This window comes from Ranitomeya imitator, chromosome 3 (assembly GCF_032444005.1).
Source record: "Ranitomeya imitator isolate aRanImi1 chromosome 3, aRanImi1.pri, whole genome shotgun sequence".
NCBI lineage: Eukaryota > Metazoa > Chordata > Amphibia > Anura > Dendrobatidae > Ranitomeya > Ranitomeya imitator.
This window is the reverse complement of record NC_091284.1, coordinates 587,008,008-587,023,799: the sequence shown is the minus strand read 5'-3', so window position 1 is coordinate 587,023,799 and position 15,792 is coordinate 587,008,008. Positions and strand designations below refer to the sequence as shown.

At 44.6% G+C, this 15,792-nt stretch overlaps 1 protein-coding gene across 1 annotated transcript in view; it reads right to left on the bottom strand.

The window, feature by feature from the left end:
* DCT (dopachrome tautomerase) overlaps positions 1-15,792 on the bottom strand; it is a 71,177-nt gene that overhangs the window by 9,728 nt on the left and 45,657 nt on the right. Inside the window, exons 4-5 of the mRNA XM_069758050.1 lie at positions 15,279-15,445; positions 3,035-3,214 (exon numbers count right to left, since the gene is read on the bottom strand). Coding sequence (XP_069614151.1) covers positions 3,035-3,214; positions 15,279-15,445 — 347 coding nt within the window. The remainder of the gene's footprint in view (positions 1-3,034; positions 3,215-15,278; positions 15,446-15,792) is intronic.

The following is a 15,792-nucleotide window of genomic DNA, read 5'->3' as shown; positions in this document are numbered from 1 at the left end:
CAAAATTTACATTAATCTAGAAACACCACCTTGGAAGACTAAAGGTACCTTCACACTGAGCGACTTAACAACGATATCACTAGCGATCCGTGAAGTTGCAGCGTCCTGACTAGCGATATCGTTGTGTTTGACACGCAGCAGCGATCTGGATCCTGCTGTGACATCGTTGGTCGGAGCAGAAAGGCCAGAACTTTATTTCGTCGCTGGATCTCCCGCAGACATCGCTGAATCGGCGTGTGTGACGCCGATTCAGCGATGTCTTCACTGGTAACCAGGGTAAACATCGGGTTACTAAGTGCAGGGCTGCGCTTAGTAACCTGATGTTTACCCTGGTTACCAGTGTAAATGTAAAAAAACAAACAAAAAGTACATACTTACATTCCGGTGTCTGTCCCCTCGCCGTCAGCTTCCCGCACTGACTGAGAGACGGCCGTAAAGCACAGCTCTGCTTTACGGCCGGCCGGTGCTGAGGGAAGCTGAGGCCGGGGGACAGACACCGGAATGTAAGTATGCAGTGTTTTTTTTTTTACATTTACAATGGTAACCAGGGTAAACATCGGGTTACTAAGCGCAGCCCTGCGCGTAGTAACCCGATGTTTACCCTGGTTACCAGGGGACTTCGGCATCGTTGGTCGATGGAGAGCTGTCTGTGTGACAGCTCTCCAGCGACAACACAGACGAAACAGCGACGCTGCAGCGATCGGCATCATTGCGTATATCGCTGCAGCGTCGCTTAATGTGACGGTACCTTAAGCAACAGTTCAGTTAAATTTTCTTTGGCCCAGGTAAGACACTCCTGGCGTGGCCAATTAGTCATGAGTGGCTTGGATAAGTCTATGTGTGGTAGCTGTTGAAGCAATGACTAGCAGCAATCCACTCCTTGTGAATCTCCCCAAAATTTTTGAACGGCCTTTTCTTAATCCTTTCAAGGCTGCAGTTATCTCGGTTGCTTGTGCACTTTTTGTTTTAAACACACTTTCCTACCACTCAACTCTCCACTAATATGCTTGGATACAGCACTCTGCACAGCCAGATTCTTTAGGAATGATCTTTTGTGACTTACCCTCCTTGTGGATCGTGTTAATGACTGCCTCCGGGACATCTGTCAAGTCAGCAGTCTTCCCCACGATTGTGGAGCCTACTGAAGCAGACTAAGGGATGTTTTTAAATGCTTAAAATTAACAAAAAAACACCTGCAACGGCGTCCTAATTTACTGAGGTAATGACTTTTGGGTTTTCATTGGCTGTAAGCCATAATCAACAAACCGAAAAACACTTGAAATTGATCACGCTAATGACTATATGATATACAAGTTTCACTTTTTGTATTGAAGAACTGAAATAAATTAACTTTTTGATTATATTCTAATTTTGTGAGAAGCACCTGTTCTTGTGTGCCAATATTTGAAGATGCTTGTGTACAACTAATGCTGTTCAATTAGTCAGCTAACGGTAATCATACAAATTATTAACAAGTTGGCAAAGGCAATTAGACCCTAACTAAGGACTATAAAAATTATCTTTTAATAGGACTATTTAAAGAAGAGAAAAAAAAAAAACTTAAAATGCACATAGTCGGTATATATCTGAGAACAGGGGTATACTGCTTATTCCATAAGATTCATAATTGTGTTTCTGTTAGAGGCAAGGATATATTTGACGCAGCCGCTACCTATATATGCCAACGTGTTTGACCAGATGGACTGGCATCATCCGGGGATTGAGATTAATTAGCTAGCACATGGGTTACCAGACCTTTCAAAGTTTTGGGTTTGATGTCAACAAGGAGAGTCAGTAGGGTGTGTACTATAAACTATCAGATATGTGCTTAGCTGCATTCCTGCAATATACTACTAGCAGCAATAGTTATTGGTCATGCAGTATCTTCATTGGGAATTACCACCTAACATCAGTATATTATGTTAAATGAGCCCTGATTATCGTTCTACACACGTGATTTCATTGGACCACAGTGGATTTTAATGTTTGAAAGGGCAATTTAATTCTCGCTTCCCTGCCCAGAGTCCAGTCTTGTTGTTCGTGGCAGCTGGTTTTTACCAAACGTGCCAGGGCCCTAGGCGCATTCTAGACCCCGCTATGTCATAACTAATCAATTCCTTTAGATCGTGCTTACAGATTCTTATTACAGGAAATCTAAAATGTCTGAGCAGCGTCAAAAGTTACCGTAAGTATTTTAGAGTACTTTAGTTTATAAAAAAAAAAAAAAAAAGTGGTCATCCAAAATTGAAAAACTTTCACATAACTAATGGATTGGTGTATATTTTGTAGCAAACAATTTGTTCCATAAATCTGGCTAGAGTAGATTCTGCAGGGTGTACATTAATTTTTACAAGCTCCAGTTATACAAATGGGACGTATTTAGAATGCTCTATAATAAATCTAAAGTGTGCCCTTAATTGTTTTGTTTGTTTTTGGGTTTTTTTTAGCTTTGGAAATGTGAAGAGACCAATATTCTTTCTGTTGGCTCAGTCTTGGGTCAACGTTCCCCATTTAAGCATTGTGTAAATTCCAGTTATCAAAATCAAGTCAAACCAAACCCCTCTCTAGCAACAAGCATAAGTGGTTTTGGGGAGTTGGGGGAAGGCAGCTGCATGTTTTGGAGTTAATGTATTAAAGGATAGATCTCTTGACAAGCCTGGATTTCTGGTGGTTCAAACAGGTGAGTGAGGTTACAATCTGGTGTAAATTTCAGATACAGTCTGTCTTATCAATTGCTCAGGCTGGTGGTAGTGGTGCTGGCAAGCAAAAGGTTTTGCACCCAGTTTCACAGCAAATATGAAGCTCCTAATAACGAGTGCCCATTATTTATAGATTGACCCCAATCTTCTCTTTATGGCCACTGTTGAATTTCTTTTCAAGTTAAAAGTAGTGCAATTAAGACTCAAAAGCCAGGTCATAAAGCAGAAATACATGTAATCAAGGGGTCATTGATTGAATAGACATACATCTGCATATACTTTGAAAACTACAAAGCAATTCAAATTTTTGCACAGAAAAAAGTTTCCATCAATACCTGAAACTAAATGTAGAGTTTATGAAATAAGGTGGATTGTCAAAGTCCTGTAGTGAGAGACATTTCTGTACATCATCCACAGTTGGCAACCGCCCACCAGATCGGTCAATTGGACTTCGTTGTAGAAAGCCTTCATTAGTTCCATTACACAAGGTAACCCGCTGATTATATTCATCCAAGCTAAAAATTAAAATGCAGAAAGGGTCAGTTTTGCATTAGTAGGAACTAGTCTACAGATTTAGACAAATTCAACTATATATTTAACCAAAAGGTGGACACTGACAACTTGAGGCCCCTATGCAGAAAAGGCGTTTGGGCCCCCTCCTTTCATGACAGCCAAGAGAAAAAAAAAAAATATGTAACAAAATATAATATATATTAATTATTCAGTCTCCTCTCATTATGTATATTGCTGTCCCGTACTACACAGTGCCCTCCCGCTAGGTACAGCACCATCCCTTACATATCGGATTCTCTTGCTATAGTACCCTGTTATTTCAGATCGTCCTCTTGTTAGATGTAGAATACATGATTGCTGATGGAAAAGCTACTTTTCTGATGGAGGCAGATGGACTGGTCTTCTAGACAGATGCTGCTCCATCAGCAGTCAATTTATATCTAACAACACTATGGACTATGTAATAAAGGTAGGGTGCTGTGACTAACAAATAATAAGAATATGCCATGTAAGGAATGGTGCAATATATAAACACGACATGATACTGTGTAATAGGACAGCTTTGTACATAATAGGAGGCTATAGAAAATAAGGGCCCTCCCTATTCATAGCCAGAGAAGGAGGATATGTAATAAGAGACGCTCCTTCTAGTAATAATGTCCCGCTTCCTAGGATAAGGTCTCCCAACCTGGCCTTCTTGGTATAATAGTCCCCTTCCAGGGATAATGTGCCCAAACCTGGTATATACTGTACGTCCGCCATCCAGCTACAATGTGTCTCACATCCTGCTATAATGTGCACTGTTTTGTAATACATTAAAAAGCAAACAATTCTCACTCCTCCATGCTCCTACACCGCACAGGGTCCTCTTCTACAGCATTTAGGGGAGCCGGAAGCTGCCGGCCTCTGATTGGCCGGCAGCATGTATTTAAGTGCACATTAAGCTGAAGTAGTTGCTGGTGGCGGCGGGCCCCGATGCAGGTGATATGTCCGCCACTGCATGTAACATCGCATCTTGATAACTTCTCTAAGTTTTCACTTAAATGGATTACGATAAATAACCATTACACAAGTCACTGCCTAATCTCAAATTAGGTGTCAGATTACAAATATTCTGTGCCAGGATATCCAAAATTCTTTGAGAAGAGAAGTAGTGATGTTTTGGAATGCAGACTTTGATGGAATGGTCTGCCGGCGTCATGTCGCATTTGCAGATCACCTGATGTGCCTAAACAGTAGAAACCCCCACAAGTGACCCCATTTTGGAAACTAGACCCCCTAAGGAACTTATCTAGATTTGCCTAAACAGTGGCAATGCTCAGCAAGTGTCCCCTTTTTGGAACTAATCTACTGTTTCCTGGTACAATGGGTACAGAAAGTATTCAGACCCCTTTACATTTTCACTCTGTTTCATTGCAGCCAATTGGTAAATTCAAAAAAGTTCATTTTTTCACATTAATGTACACTCTGCACCGCATCTTGACTGAAAATAAACAAATGTAGAAATTTTTTTATATTCATTAAAAAAGAAAAACAAATATCACATGGTCATAAGTATTCAGACCCTTCGCTCAAACACTCATATTTAAGTCACATGCTGTCCATTTCCTCGAGATCCTCCTTGAGATGGTTCTACTCATTCATTGGAATCCAGCGGTGTTTAATTAAACCGATAGGACTTGACTTGGAAAGGCACACACATTTCTATATAAGACCTCACAGCTCACAGTGCATGTCAGACCAAATGAGAATTGTGAGGTCAAAAAGGAATTGGCCAAGGAGCTCAGAGACAAAATTGTGGCAAGACACAGATCTTGCCAAGGTTACAAAAGAATGTCTGCAGAACTCCAGGTTCTAAAGAGCACTGTGGCCTCCATAATCCTTAAACGGAAGAAGTTTGGGACCACCAGAAGTCTTCTTAGATCTGGACGTCCAGCCAAACTGAGCAATCGTGGGAGAAGAGCCTTGGTGAGAGAGGTAGGGAAGAACCCCAAGATCACTGTGGATGAGCTCTAGAGATGCAGTAGGGAGATGGGAGAAAGTTCCACAAAGTCAACTATCACTGCAGCCCTCCACCAGTTGAGCCTTTATGGCAGAGTGGCCCGATGGAAGCCTCTCCTCAGTGCAAGACATATGAAAGCCTGCATAGAGTTTGCTAAAAAAAAAAACACATGAAAGACTCACGGACTATGAGAAATCAGATTCACTTGTCTGATGAGACAAGGATAGACCTTTTTGGTGACAATTCTAAGCGGGATATGTGGAGAAAGCCAGGCCCTGATCATCACCTGCCCAATAGAATCCCAACAGTGAATCATGGTGGTGGCAGCATCAGGCTACGGGGGTGATTTTCAGCTGCAGTGACAGGATGACTGGTTGCCATTGAAGAAAACATGAATGCGGCCAAGTACAGAGATATCCTGGATGAAAACCTCTTCCAGAGTGCCCTGGACCTCAGACTTGGCTGAAGGTTCACCTTCCAACAAGACAATGACCCTAAGCAAACAGCTAAAATAACAAAGGAGTGGCTTCAGAACAACTCTGAACACTCTTGACTAGCCAAGCCAGAGCTCTGACCTAAACCCAATTGAGCATCTGTTGAGACCTGAAAATGACTGTCCACCAACGTTCACTCCAACCTTACAGAACTGTGGAGAGGATCTGCAAGGAAAAATGGCACATTGATAAATGGTGTCCTTGCGAATTCCCCATTGTAACACACTTGGCACCTCTTCTGCGACTTACGTTTTTTTTTTTTTTTTTACAGTTTGGAGGGACCTCCCACGAGAAATGTTGACCTGGTACAATATGAGCACCTTCAGTTCCGGAAGTACTGGGATCCGCTCCTTTCTGATCTCCAAAGATTAAGGCCTTAATCACTACCTCTTGGAACTGAAGGTACAACATATACAGCAGGAAAGCATTGAGCATTGCCATCTGTATGATGTGCACGGCCAGCTTCTTGTATCACCTCTTGGCATTTCTCAAAGCACTGTACGGCTGGGGGACTTGATCAGAGAGATCAACGCCCCCATGTTTTTGTTGGACCCCAGTACACAGTCCAGTTTACAGACCTGTGCAGGAGGTACCTAGTACAGTGCCGAGGGTGTTGCCATCACCGTGCATGGTGGTCAAGAAAGACATCTTTCTTGTCAATGTACGGATCGAATTTGAGCCTCCCCTTGAAATGAATTAAGGAATGATCCATGCAGATGTCCCTTTGGGGCATGTTCACTTCAGCAAACTTTTTGTTGAAGTGTTCGATGACCAGCCAAACTTTAAACAGATGGTCAAAGCTGGGGGTCATCTCTGGGAGGACACTGTGCATTATCATTATAATGCAGGAATTTGTGGATGGCCTCAAAAACTTGTTCGGGCCATGACCATTCGCAACACTGGACTGCTGTATAAAACATCAACACTCCAATATTGGCAAAGTTCTGGCTTTTTCAGGATGCCCATGTGAAGGACCAGGCCCCAAAACTGCATCATTTCAACTGTGTCTACAGGATACCAGTTAGAACATGATGAACCGGGGTTTTGTGCCAAAAATTGAGCATACAAATTAGTTTGGCCCACCATGAGGTTAACAAAATCCTCAGAGAAAAAGACTTTGAAAAAGTCTAGTTCTGTGAGGCTGATGGTGTCAAACTGGATTCCTTATTGTGCCACAAAATCAGGGATCAGTGGTACATAACTTTGTGTGTGTGTGTAACTTTTTTGTTTGAAAAGAAAAAATAGAATTATTCTTACCGTTAATTCGGTTTCTAGGAACCTTCCACGACGGCATATGGAGGTTGTCTCTTTGCCCTAATGGGGAACAGGAAACACAAGAGAGGTTAAAAGCACCTCCCACTCGCCAGTGACTTACAACTGAAACCATAGCACCGGTTTACCTTCTGAATCCCAGAATTAATCCAGGAAATATAGAGGGTGGGAAATTAGCGCAGTCGTGGAAGGTTCCTAGAAACCGAATTAACGGTAAGAATAATTCTATTTTCTCTAGTCACCTTCCACGACGGCATATGGAGGAATACCAACTAATTGGCACTAGGGAGGGACAACGGCCTGAAGAACCTTGCGGCCAAAGACAATCTCTATTGGATAATACGTCCAATGTATAATGTTTGGAGAAGGTATGGAGTGAAGACCACGTAGCTGCCCTGCAGATCTGCTCTGGAGATGCACCTGCTCTTTCTGCCCAGGAGACCGACGTAGATCTACAGTGCCTACAAGTAGTATTCAACCCCCTGCAGATTTAGCAGGTTTACACATTTGGAATTAACTTGGCATTGTGACATTTGGACTGTAGATCAGCCTGGAAGTGTGAAATGCACTGCAGCAAAAAAGAATGTTATTTCTATGTTTATTTTTTTTTTAAATTGTGAAAAGTCTTTTCAGAGGGTCATTTATTATTCAACCCACCAGAATTCTGTTTGGTTCCCCTAAAGTATTAAGAAGTAGTTCAGGCACAAAGAACAATGAGCTTCACATGTTTGGATTAATTATCTCTTTTTCCAGCCTTTTCTGACTATTTAAGACCCTCCCCAAACTTGTGAACAGCACTCATACATGGTCAACATGGGAAAGACAAAGGAGCATTCCAAGGCCATCAGAGACAAAATCGTGGAGGGTCACAAGGCTGGCAAGGGGTACAAAACCCTTTCCAAGGAGTTGGGCCTACCTGTCTCCACTGTTGGGAGCATCATCCGGAAGTGGAAGGCTTATTGAACTACTGTTAGCCTTCCACGGCCTGGACAGCCTTTGAAAGTTTCCTCCCGTGCCGAGGCCAGGCTTGTCCGAAGAGTCAAGGCTAACCCAAGGACAACAAGGAATGAGCTCTGGGAAGATCTCATGGCAGTGGGGACATTGGTTTCAGTCAATACCATAAGTAACGTACTCCACCGCAATGGTCTCCGTTCCAGACGAGCCCGTAAGGTACCTTTACTTTCAAAGCGTCATGTCAAGACTCGTCTACAGTTTGCTCATGATCACTTGGAGGACTCTGAGACTGACTGGTTCAAGGTTCTCTGGTCTGATGAGACCAAGATCGAGATCTTTGGTGCCAACCACACACGTGACGTTTGGAGACTGGATGGCACTGCATACGACCCCAAGAATACCATCCCTACAGTCAAGCATGGTGGTGGCAGCATCATGCTGTGGGGCTGTTTCTCAGCCAAGGGGCCTGGCCATCTGGTCCGCATCCATGGGAAGATGGATAGCACGGCCTACCTGGAGATTTTGGCCAAGAACCTCCGCTCCTCCATCAAGGATCTTAAGATGGGTCGTCATTTCATCTTCCAACAAGACAACGACCCAAAGCACACAGCCAAGAAAACCAAGGCCTGGTTCAAGAGGCAAAAAATCAAGGTGTTGCAGTGGCCTAGTCAGTCTCCTGACCTTAACCCAATTGAAGACTTGTGGAAGGAGCTCAAGATTAAAGTCCACATGAGACACCCAAAGAACCTAGATAACTTGGAGAAGATCTGCATGGAGGAGTGGGCCAAGATAACTCCAGAGACCTGTGCCGGCCTGATCAGGTCTTATAAAAGACGATTATTAGCTGTAGTTGCAAACAAAGGTTATTCCACAAAATATTAAACCTAGGGGTTGAATAATAATTGACCCACACTTTTATGTTTAAAATTTATAAAAATTTAACTGAGCAACAAAACTTTTTGGTTTGTAAGATTTATGCATCTGTTAATAAATCCTGCTCTTGTTTGAAGTTTGAAGGCTCTAACTTATTTGCATCTTATTAAACCTGCTAAATCTGCAGGGGGTTGAATACTACTTGTAGGCACTGTAGTTGAATGGGCCTTGATTCCTACCGGAGGTAGTTTATTTTGAGCAAGGTAAGCTTCTGTTATGGCTTTATTAATCCATGTAGCAATGGTACTCTTGGCTACCTTCTTCCCCTTATTTTGTCCTGAGGAGTGGACAAAAAGGTTGTGATCAACTCTAAGAGCACGGGTTTGATCCAAGTAATGTAGCAGGATACGCCGAACATTTAGAGCATTAAATTTTCTTTCTTCAGAGTTTGCAGGATTATTGCAAAAGGTTGGTAGCACTATTTCTTGAGAACGATGAAATTCAGAGACCACTTTTGGAAGGAAAGAGGGATCAAGTCAGAGTATTATTGAGTCTTCTCTAACCAGTAGATAAGGTTCTCTTATTGACAAGGCCTGTAATTCACCCACTCTTCTAGCCGAAGTTATAGCTACCAAGAAAACAGTTTTGTAAGCAAGATTTTGTGGGGAACAGGTAGACAGAGGTTCAAATGGTGGACCTGTAAGGCCTTGAAGCACAATATTGAGATCCCATGGAGGAACTATAACTTGCTTCCTAGGGTTTATTCTGTTTGCTGTGGTCATAAACCTTTTAATCCAGCGATGTTCTGCTAGATCTTGATCAAAGATGGAACTGAGCGCAGAGTCCTGGACCTTCAGAGTACTGGGTTTCAGACCAATTTCCAGGCCTCTTTATAAAAAGTCTAATATCTTAGGTATATCTGGCCTGAGAGGGTCTGGAGGGTTAGGCAGACAAAAAGATGAAATTTTTTTCCATATTTTATTATAAATAGCGTTTGTTACCGGTTTTCTGGATTTTTGTAGAGTAGCTATAACAGGGTTTGATAACCTTTTTGCTCTCAACACATTGGCTTCAGAAACCACGCCGCTAAATTCCATTTCTGAGGGTCTGAGTGAAGAACTGGGCCCTGAGAAAGGAGATTGACTTGCAACGGTAACATTACCGGTCCATCCACCTGTAGTTGGATAATCAGGTTGAACCAACTTCTCTTGGGCCAAAATGGAACAACCAAAATAGTTGGGGTCTTTTCTATCCGAATTTTCCGTAGCACCTTTGCAAGAATCGGGATGAGCGGAAATGCGTAAGCCAGATGAAAGTGCCAATCTTGAACAAAGGCGTCTACTGCTCTGGGATTTCCTCTTGGATCCAGGGGAAAAAAATGTTTCTACTTTCGCATTTTGGTGAGAGGCAAAGAGGTCGACCTCCGGGAGACCCCATCTGTTTACCAGTAGGTTGAATGTCTGCCGATCCAGACTCTATTCGCCTGGGTGAATATCCTGTCAGCTCAGATAATCTGCCTGAAAATTGGCAGTACCTTTTAGGTGAGTTGCCGTCAGGGACAGTAAGTGTTTCTCGGCCCAGGCAAAAATTCGGGCAGAGATCTTTTTTAGACTGGTGAATTTTGTACTGCCCTGATGTCTGATATGAGCCACCGTGGTCATGTTGTCCGAGTATATCTGGACATGTTGTCCAGAGAGCTGACGATTTGCTGCTAGGAGAGCTTCTTCCACAGCTTTGAGTTCTCGGAAGTTTGACGATCTCTCTCTGATTGACTGGTCCCAAAGACCCTGATAAAGGAACATGATTTATCATGGCTCCCCAGCCCCTCTTGCTGGCATCTGATTTGATCGTGGTTAACGGGAATTGAATCCAACTCACACCCCTGCGAAGGTTTTCGGATTTCATCCACCATGTTAAGGATGCTTTCACCCGACCTGGAGTGTGAATCCTTTTGTTTAAAGAGCCAGGACGACCATCCCAATTGTCTAGCACATGGGTCTGGAGAATTCTTGAGTGGGCTTGAGCCCAAGCCACCGACTGAATGCAGGCCGTCATGGAGCCTAATAGCGACATTCCTTCCCGGAGTGTAGGAGATCTCGTCTCTTTGTATTTCTTGATCTTTACTACTAATGGTAGTCTGTGATCGTCTGGAAGGAAGGACATTTGTTTTTCAGTCGAGAATTACTCCCAAAAACTTTCTGGTTTTTGAGGGTTGAAGCTGAGATTTCTTTATGTTTGGTATCCAACCCAGAGACTTCAATATCTCTAATGTGGTTGACACATGAGATACCAGGGTCATTTTGGTGGGAGCCACTATCAGCAGATCGTCCAGATAGGGCACTATACAAACCCCTTGTCTCCAGATGAATGACACTGCTTCCGCCATTATTTTGGAGAATACTCTGAGCTGATGAGATGCCGAAGGGAAGGACTCCAAACTGAGTGCTCCACCTGATCATTCCCCTGAATCACAAACCTGAGATATTTTTTGTGTCTCGGGTGAATAGGGATATGAAAATACGCATCCTTCAGGTCGATTGTCGCCATAAAGGCGTGTTGATCTATTAAGGGAATGGCTGATTTTACAGACTCCATCTTGAATCTTCGATATTTTACATACTGATTCAGACCTTTTAGATTTATGATGATACGTACTTCCCCTGATGGTTTGGGTACCAGGAATAAACGGGAATAATGTCCCAGACCCCATTCTGATTGTGGAACTGGGGAGATCACGTTTGATCTTAGAAGATCTCTGAGACCCAATGTTAACAATTTGTGATCCCTCATTGAGGGGGTAGTAATCTTTAGACCCTGAGGGAGGGAGAAGTTAACTCGATCAATAGGCCCTCCTTGATAACATTGAGGACCCAGTGGGAGCTGGTGATGTTTTCCCACTGATCCACATATTTTGAGAGTCTTCCCCCCACCGGGTCGGAGTCATTGTTTATCTTGCTGGAATGACTGCTGCTGTTGTTGTTGAGAGACGAAGATATTTTTCCCTCTGCCTTTAGCATGGCTCCACCTGCTGGTTTTGCCTTTACCCATCGGCTGAGAGGGCTGAGACAGTGGGGCACGAAAAAACCGTTTCCTCGGTTGTTTTTGCTCCGGAAGCGCCTTTTTCTTGTCGGTAGCCTTATCCAAAATGTTGTCTAAAGCTGGACCAAACACATAGTCTCCCTTAAAGGGGATGGCACATAACTTGGCCTTAGAAGTGATGTCACCACTCCATAGTTTAAGCCAGAGCGCTCTTCTGGCAGAGTTAGAGAGTACTAAAGATCTGGCGGCAATTCTAACGGATTCCAGAGAAGCGTCCGCCAGAAACCCAGTAGCCTTATGTAAGATAGGGGAGTGAATCCAACATTTCACTTCTAGAGGTACCGGGAGAAATGTGCGATTCTAATTTCTCCAGCCAGCAGGAAAGGGTCCTCGCTACGCAGGTAGAAGCGATGTTAGCCTTGAGGACAGAAGAAGTCTCCAAGGACTTCTTCAGGAGACTCTCAATCTTCCTGTCCATAGGATCTTTTAATTGCGACGCATCCTCAAAGGGGAGTGCAGTTCTTTTGGCGACTCTGGCCACCTGCACATCTACCTTGGGAATGTCAAGTTTGACAAGGTCACCTTCTAGAGGAAATCTATGTTTCATCTCAGAAGACATACTAAGGCGCTTTTCAGAGAGTTCCCATTCTTGCTCAATCATACTAACAACATTAGCGTGAACAGGGAATCCTGCCTTTTACTCCGATCTGAGCCCACCAAACATATGATCCTGTATGGACTGTGGTACAGGTTCCTCTTCAAGCCCCATAGTGTTACGAACAGCAGACACCAGGTCCTCAATATAATCCGAGGAGAAGAGGTATTTCCTGACCTCAGCCTTAGGGGGATGCTGGATCTTCCCAGCTAGCAGATGAAGAAACGGAGTGGTCTGAATCCGAATCAGATTCTACGACCTGAATCTTCCTTTTCTTAGCTGGGGAATGTGGTGGCGGAGGCGGGGGTGGAGGTGTAAAAGCTGCTAAGGAAGATTGTACCTCCTGTTTAACAAGAGAGCGTATCTCATCTAGAAGGGATGGTTGCTCAGCTTTTAACTATCCTGTCAGTGCATGGCTGGCAGAGTTTTTTATCCCAGGTAGGAGGGAGTTTTGTAGAACAGACTGGACACTTCTTCCTAATAGTAGCTCTAGGGGCAGACTTTTCTCCCTGAAACAGAGAGGGAGAGAAGAATGAGGAGCTAACCCCTAAGGAAACAACCTCCCGGATCCAGTCCCTGCATACTCACAGAAGCAGGGGCAGTGCTGGGCTCTGCAGACGCAGGGCATGAAGAACCGTCCATGCTGAAGAGATTTTAGTCTTACCTTCAGTAATGATTCAGCAGGCTTTTATGGAGCAGCACTCCTAGCACCTGCCTCCAGCGATAGGATTCCCCCTCCTCCTCCTCCAGGATCCACGTGTGGGACGCCATTGCACCGACACCGCCGCCGGCGAAACCCGGAAGTACCGGTTTCAGGGAGATACGAAATCCGGAAGTGACGCGCGCGCGACCGCTGACGTCACTTCCGGAACGCCGAACCGAGCAGCATGGAGGGGAGGAAGCCGGGAAGCTCAGAGAGTATCCCGGCTGCGGATCCCAGCCTGCTTTACCCTCGTGGGGGCGCAGGAAGGCCAGGAAGGGTCCCGAGGTACCTGACAAGCAGGATGACGGGAGCAGCTCATGGAGAGGCACGAGGCTTAAAACAGGTAAGACCTGAAATAATGACTGTAGTCACCGGCCACTACAGCATATGGAAACCTCTCCCTGTCCCATGGGGAACAGGAAAGACACTGGCGAGTGGGAGGTGGGAGGTGCTTTTAATCTGTCTTGTGTTTCCTGTTCCCCATTAGGGCAAAGAGACAACCTCCATATGCCGTCGTGGAAGGTGACTAGAGAAAAAAAAAAAGCTAAAAAGAGAAAAAAGCAGCAACCAAGGAAAAAAAGTAAACTAAAGAAAAAGTGTAAAACATCAGGCACGAGCTCTGATGAGTGAACTGCATCACCAATCAACGCTCGGTGGCTGCTGGATGTGCGCACAGAGGTGGTGCAAAGGGAGATGGAGGTGGGTAAAAAGAGGGGAAGGGGGATTAGCGTGGATGAGGAGAGATCGGGTAGGGATCAGGGATCAAAACCCTTACAGTTGTTGTCTTTCGTCTATCTTGTTTGCTTTCTTCTCTGTTCTTTCTTTTTCTTTCTTCAGCAGGGATTGTGGTGTCACAGGCTTCTGTGGCACCACAAGGCCCAGCACAGTGCAGATCCTGTAGAGTGACCACTCTGCAGAAATCCTCAGCTACTGTGCGGTCATAACGCTGCTGTGCCCTGTCATTGGTGCAGTCGATGATGACATCGATCACACCAATCATAGCTGGCCCTGGTGACACTGGCATTGCAAGGCAATAGCCTGGGATCGGAGCTTTCACAGCTCTGATCCTAGGCAGGTCACATCCAGGGTACAGCCAGGTCACACTGCAGCTGTGCCCTGTGATTGGCGCGATCGATCGCGCCAATCAGTGGGGCCAGGCACCATCCTAGGATCGGTGATCTTACAGCTCCGAGACTAGGAAGGTCACATCCAGGGCACAGCTAGGTCACAGCACGGTCACAGCGCTGCTGTGCCCTGTGATTGGTGCAATCGATCGTGCCAAGAAGTGGGCCAGGCCATGCCTGGCGTTGCCAGGCACCAGCCTAGGATCAGTGCTCTTACAGCTCCGATCCTAGGAAGGTCACAGGCAGGGCACAGCACTGTCACACCGCGGCTGTGCCCTGTGACTGGCACAATCAATTCCACCAATCAGAGTAGGTTCACGCGATGCCTGGTGTTGCCAGGCACCAGCCTGGGATCAGTCCTCCTGGAGCACAGATTATAGGCTGGGACATCAGTGCTTCAGGCAATCTGATTGCCAGAAACACTGAGAAATGCTGCGATTGGCTGTTCAGAATTGAATAGTCAATCACAGCGATCGTGAGAGGGTGGCAACACGCCCAGGATGATGGGGCACCATCTACCCAGAGGTAAGATGGTGCTGGAATTTTAATGCGGTCACTGCGACTTCAGTCGCAATTTCTCATTAAAGAAATGATGCAATATTCCATCCGTGGTCAAATAGGCCCAGGGCACAGGGATGGATTATTACGTCCATTGTCAGAAAGGGGTTAATCAATGTATACAAACTTGTCAGCAGCTTATTAAAATGCTGCAAAGATTTCCACATAGTTAATATGATGTACATAGAATGAAAGTCCGCAAGGACAGGGTCCTCTCCCCTCTGTACCAGTCTGTCACTGTAAACCTGTTTACTGTAAACAATATCTATAACTCTGTATGTAACCCCTTTCTTATGTACAGCACCATGGAATTAATGGTGCTATATAAATAATAATAATAATAATAATAATAATGTACATCAATCATGTACAAACACACAAATCAAAATTACCTGTTACACACAATTTCCCAGTTAGAGAATCTGGAACCGGTGCTGATTAAAGAGGGATCATCCACTCTAGGGGCACCGAACAATTCATCTGTGCACACGTCACACTCATTTCTCCCTGTAGCAAAGTTCCAGTATGGCAACGCAAATGTGTCATTGCCAATTAGTCTCTGCAAAGAAAAAAAAAAAACAGAAGTAATCATGAAAAAAAAAAAAAAAAGTGTACTACAAGCAATAGAAACATAATCGTAAAGAAATTTCCATAGACAAGGGATACTGAACTTCTGTCGATATGTTGAGTAGCCTTTGACAACAAGATGAAATTTTAAACAGCCATACTGGGGGGCAGACCCCGCACTCTGAGGGGGCCCAGCTCGCCAGATACGGTTACATTCGGCCGCAGAGCAGAGAACCGATCTCCCTGCACTGCCACCTAGCCGCAATAGGGCCCTTAAGCAGGTGGGGGGGCCCAGATGCAGCATTGGGCCTACCTGTCATCACAAGTTCGACTGTATCA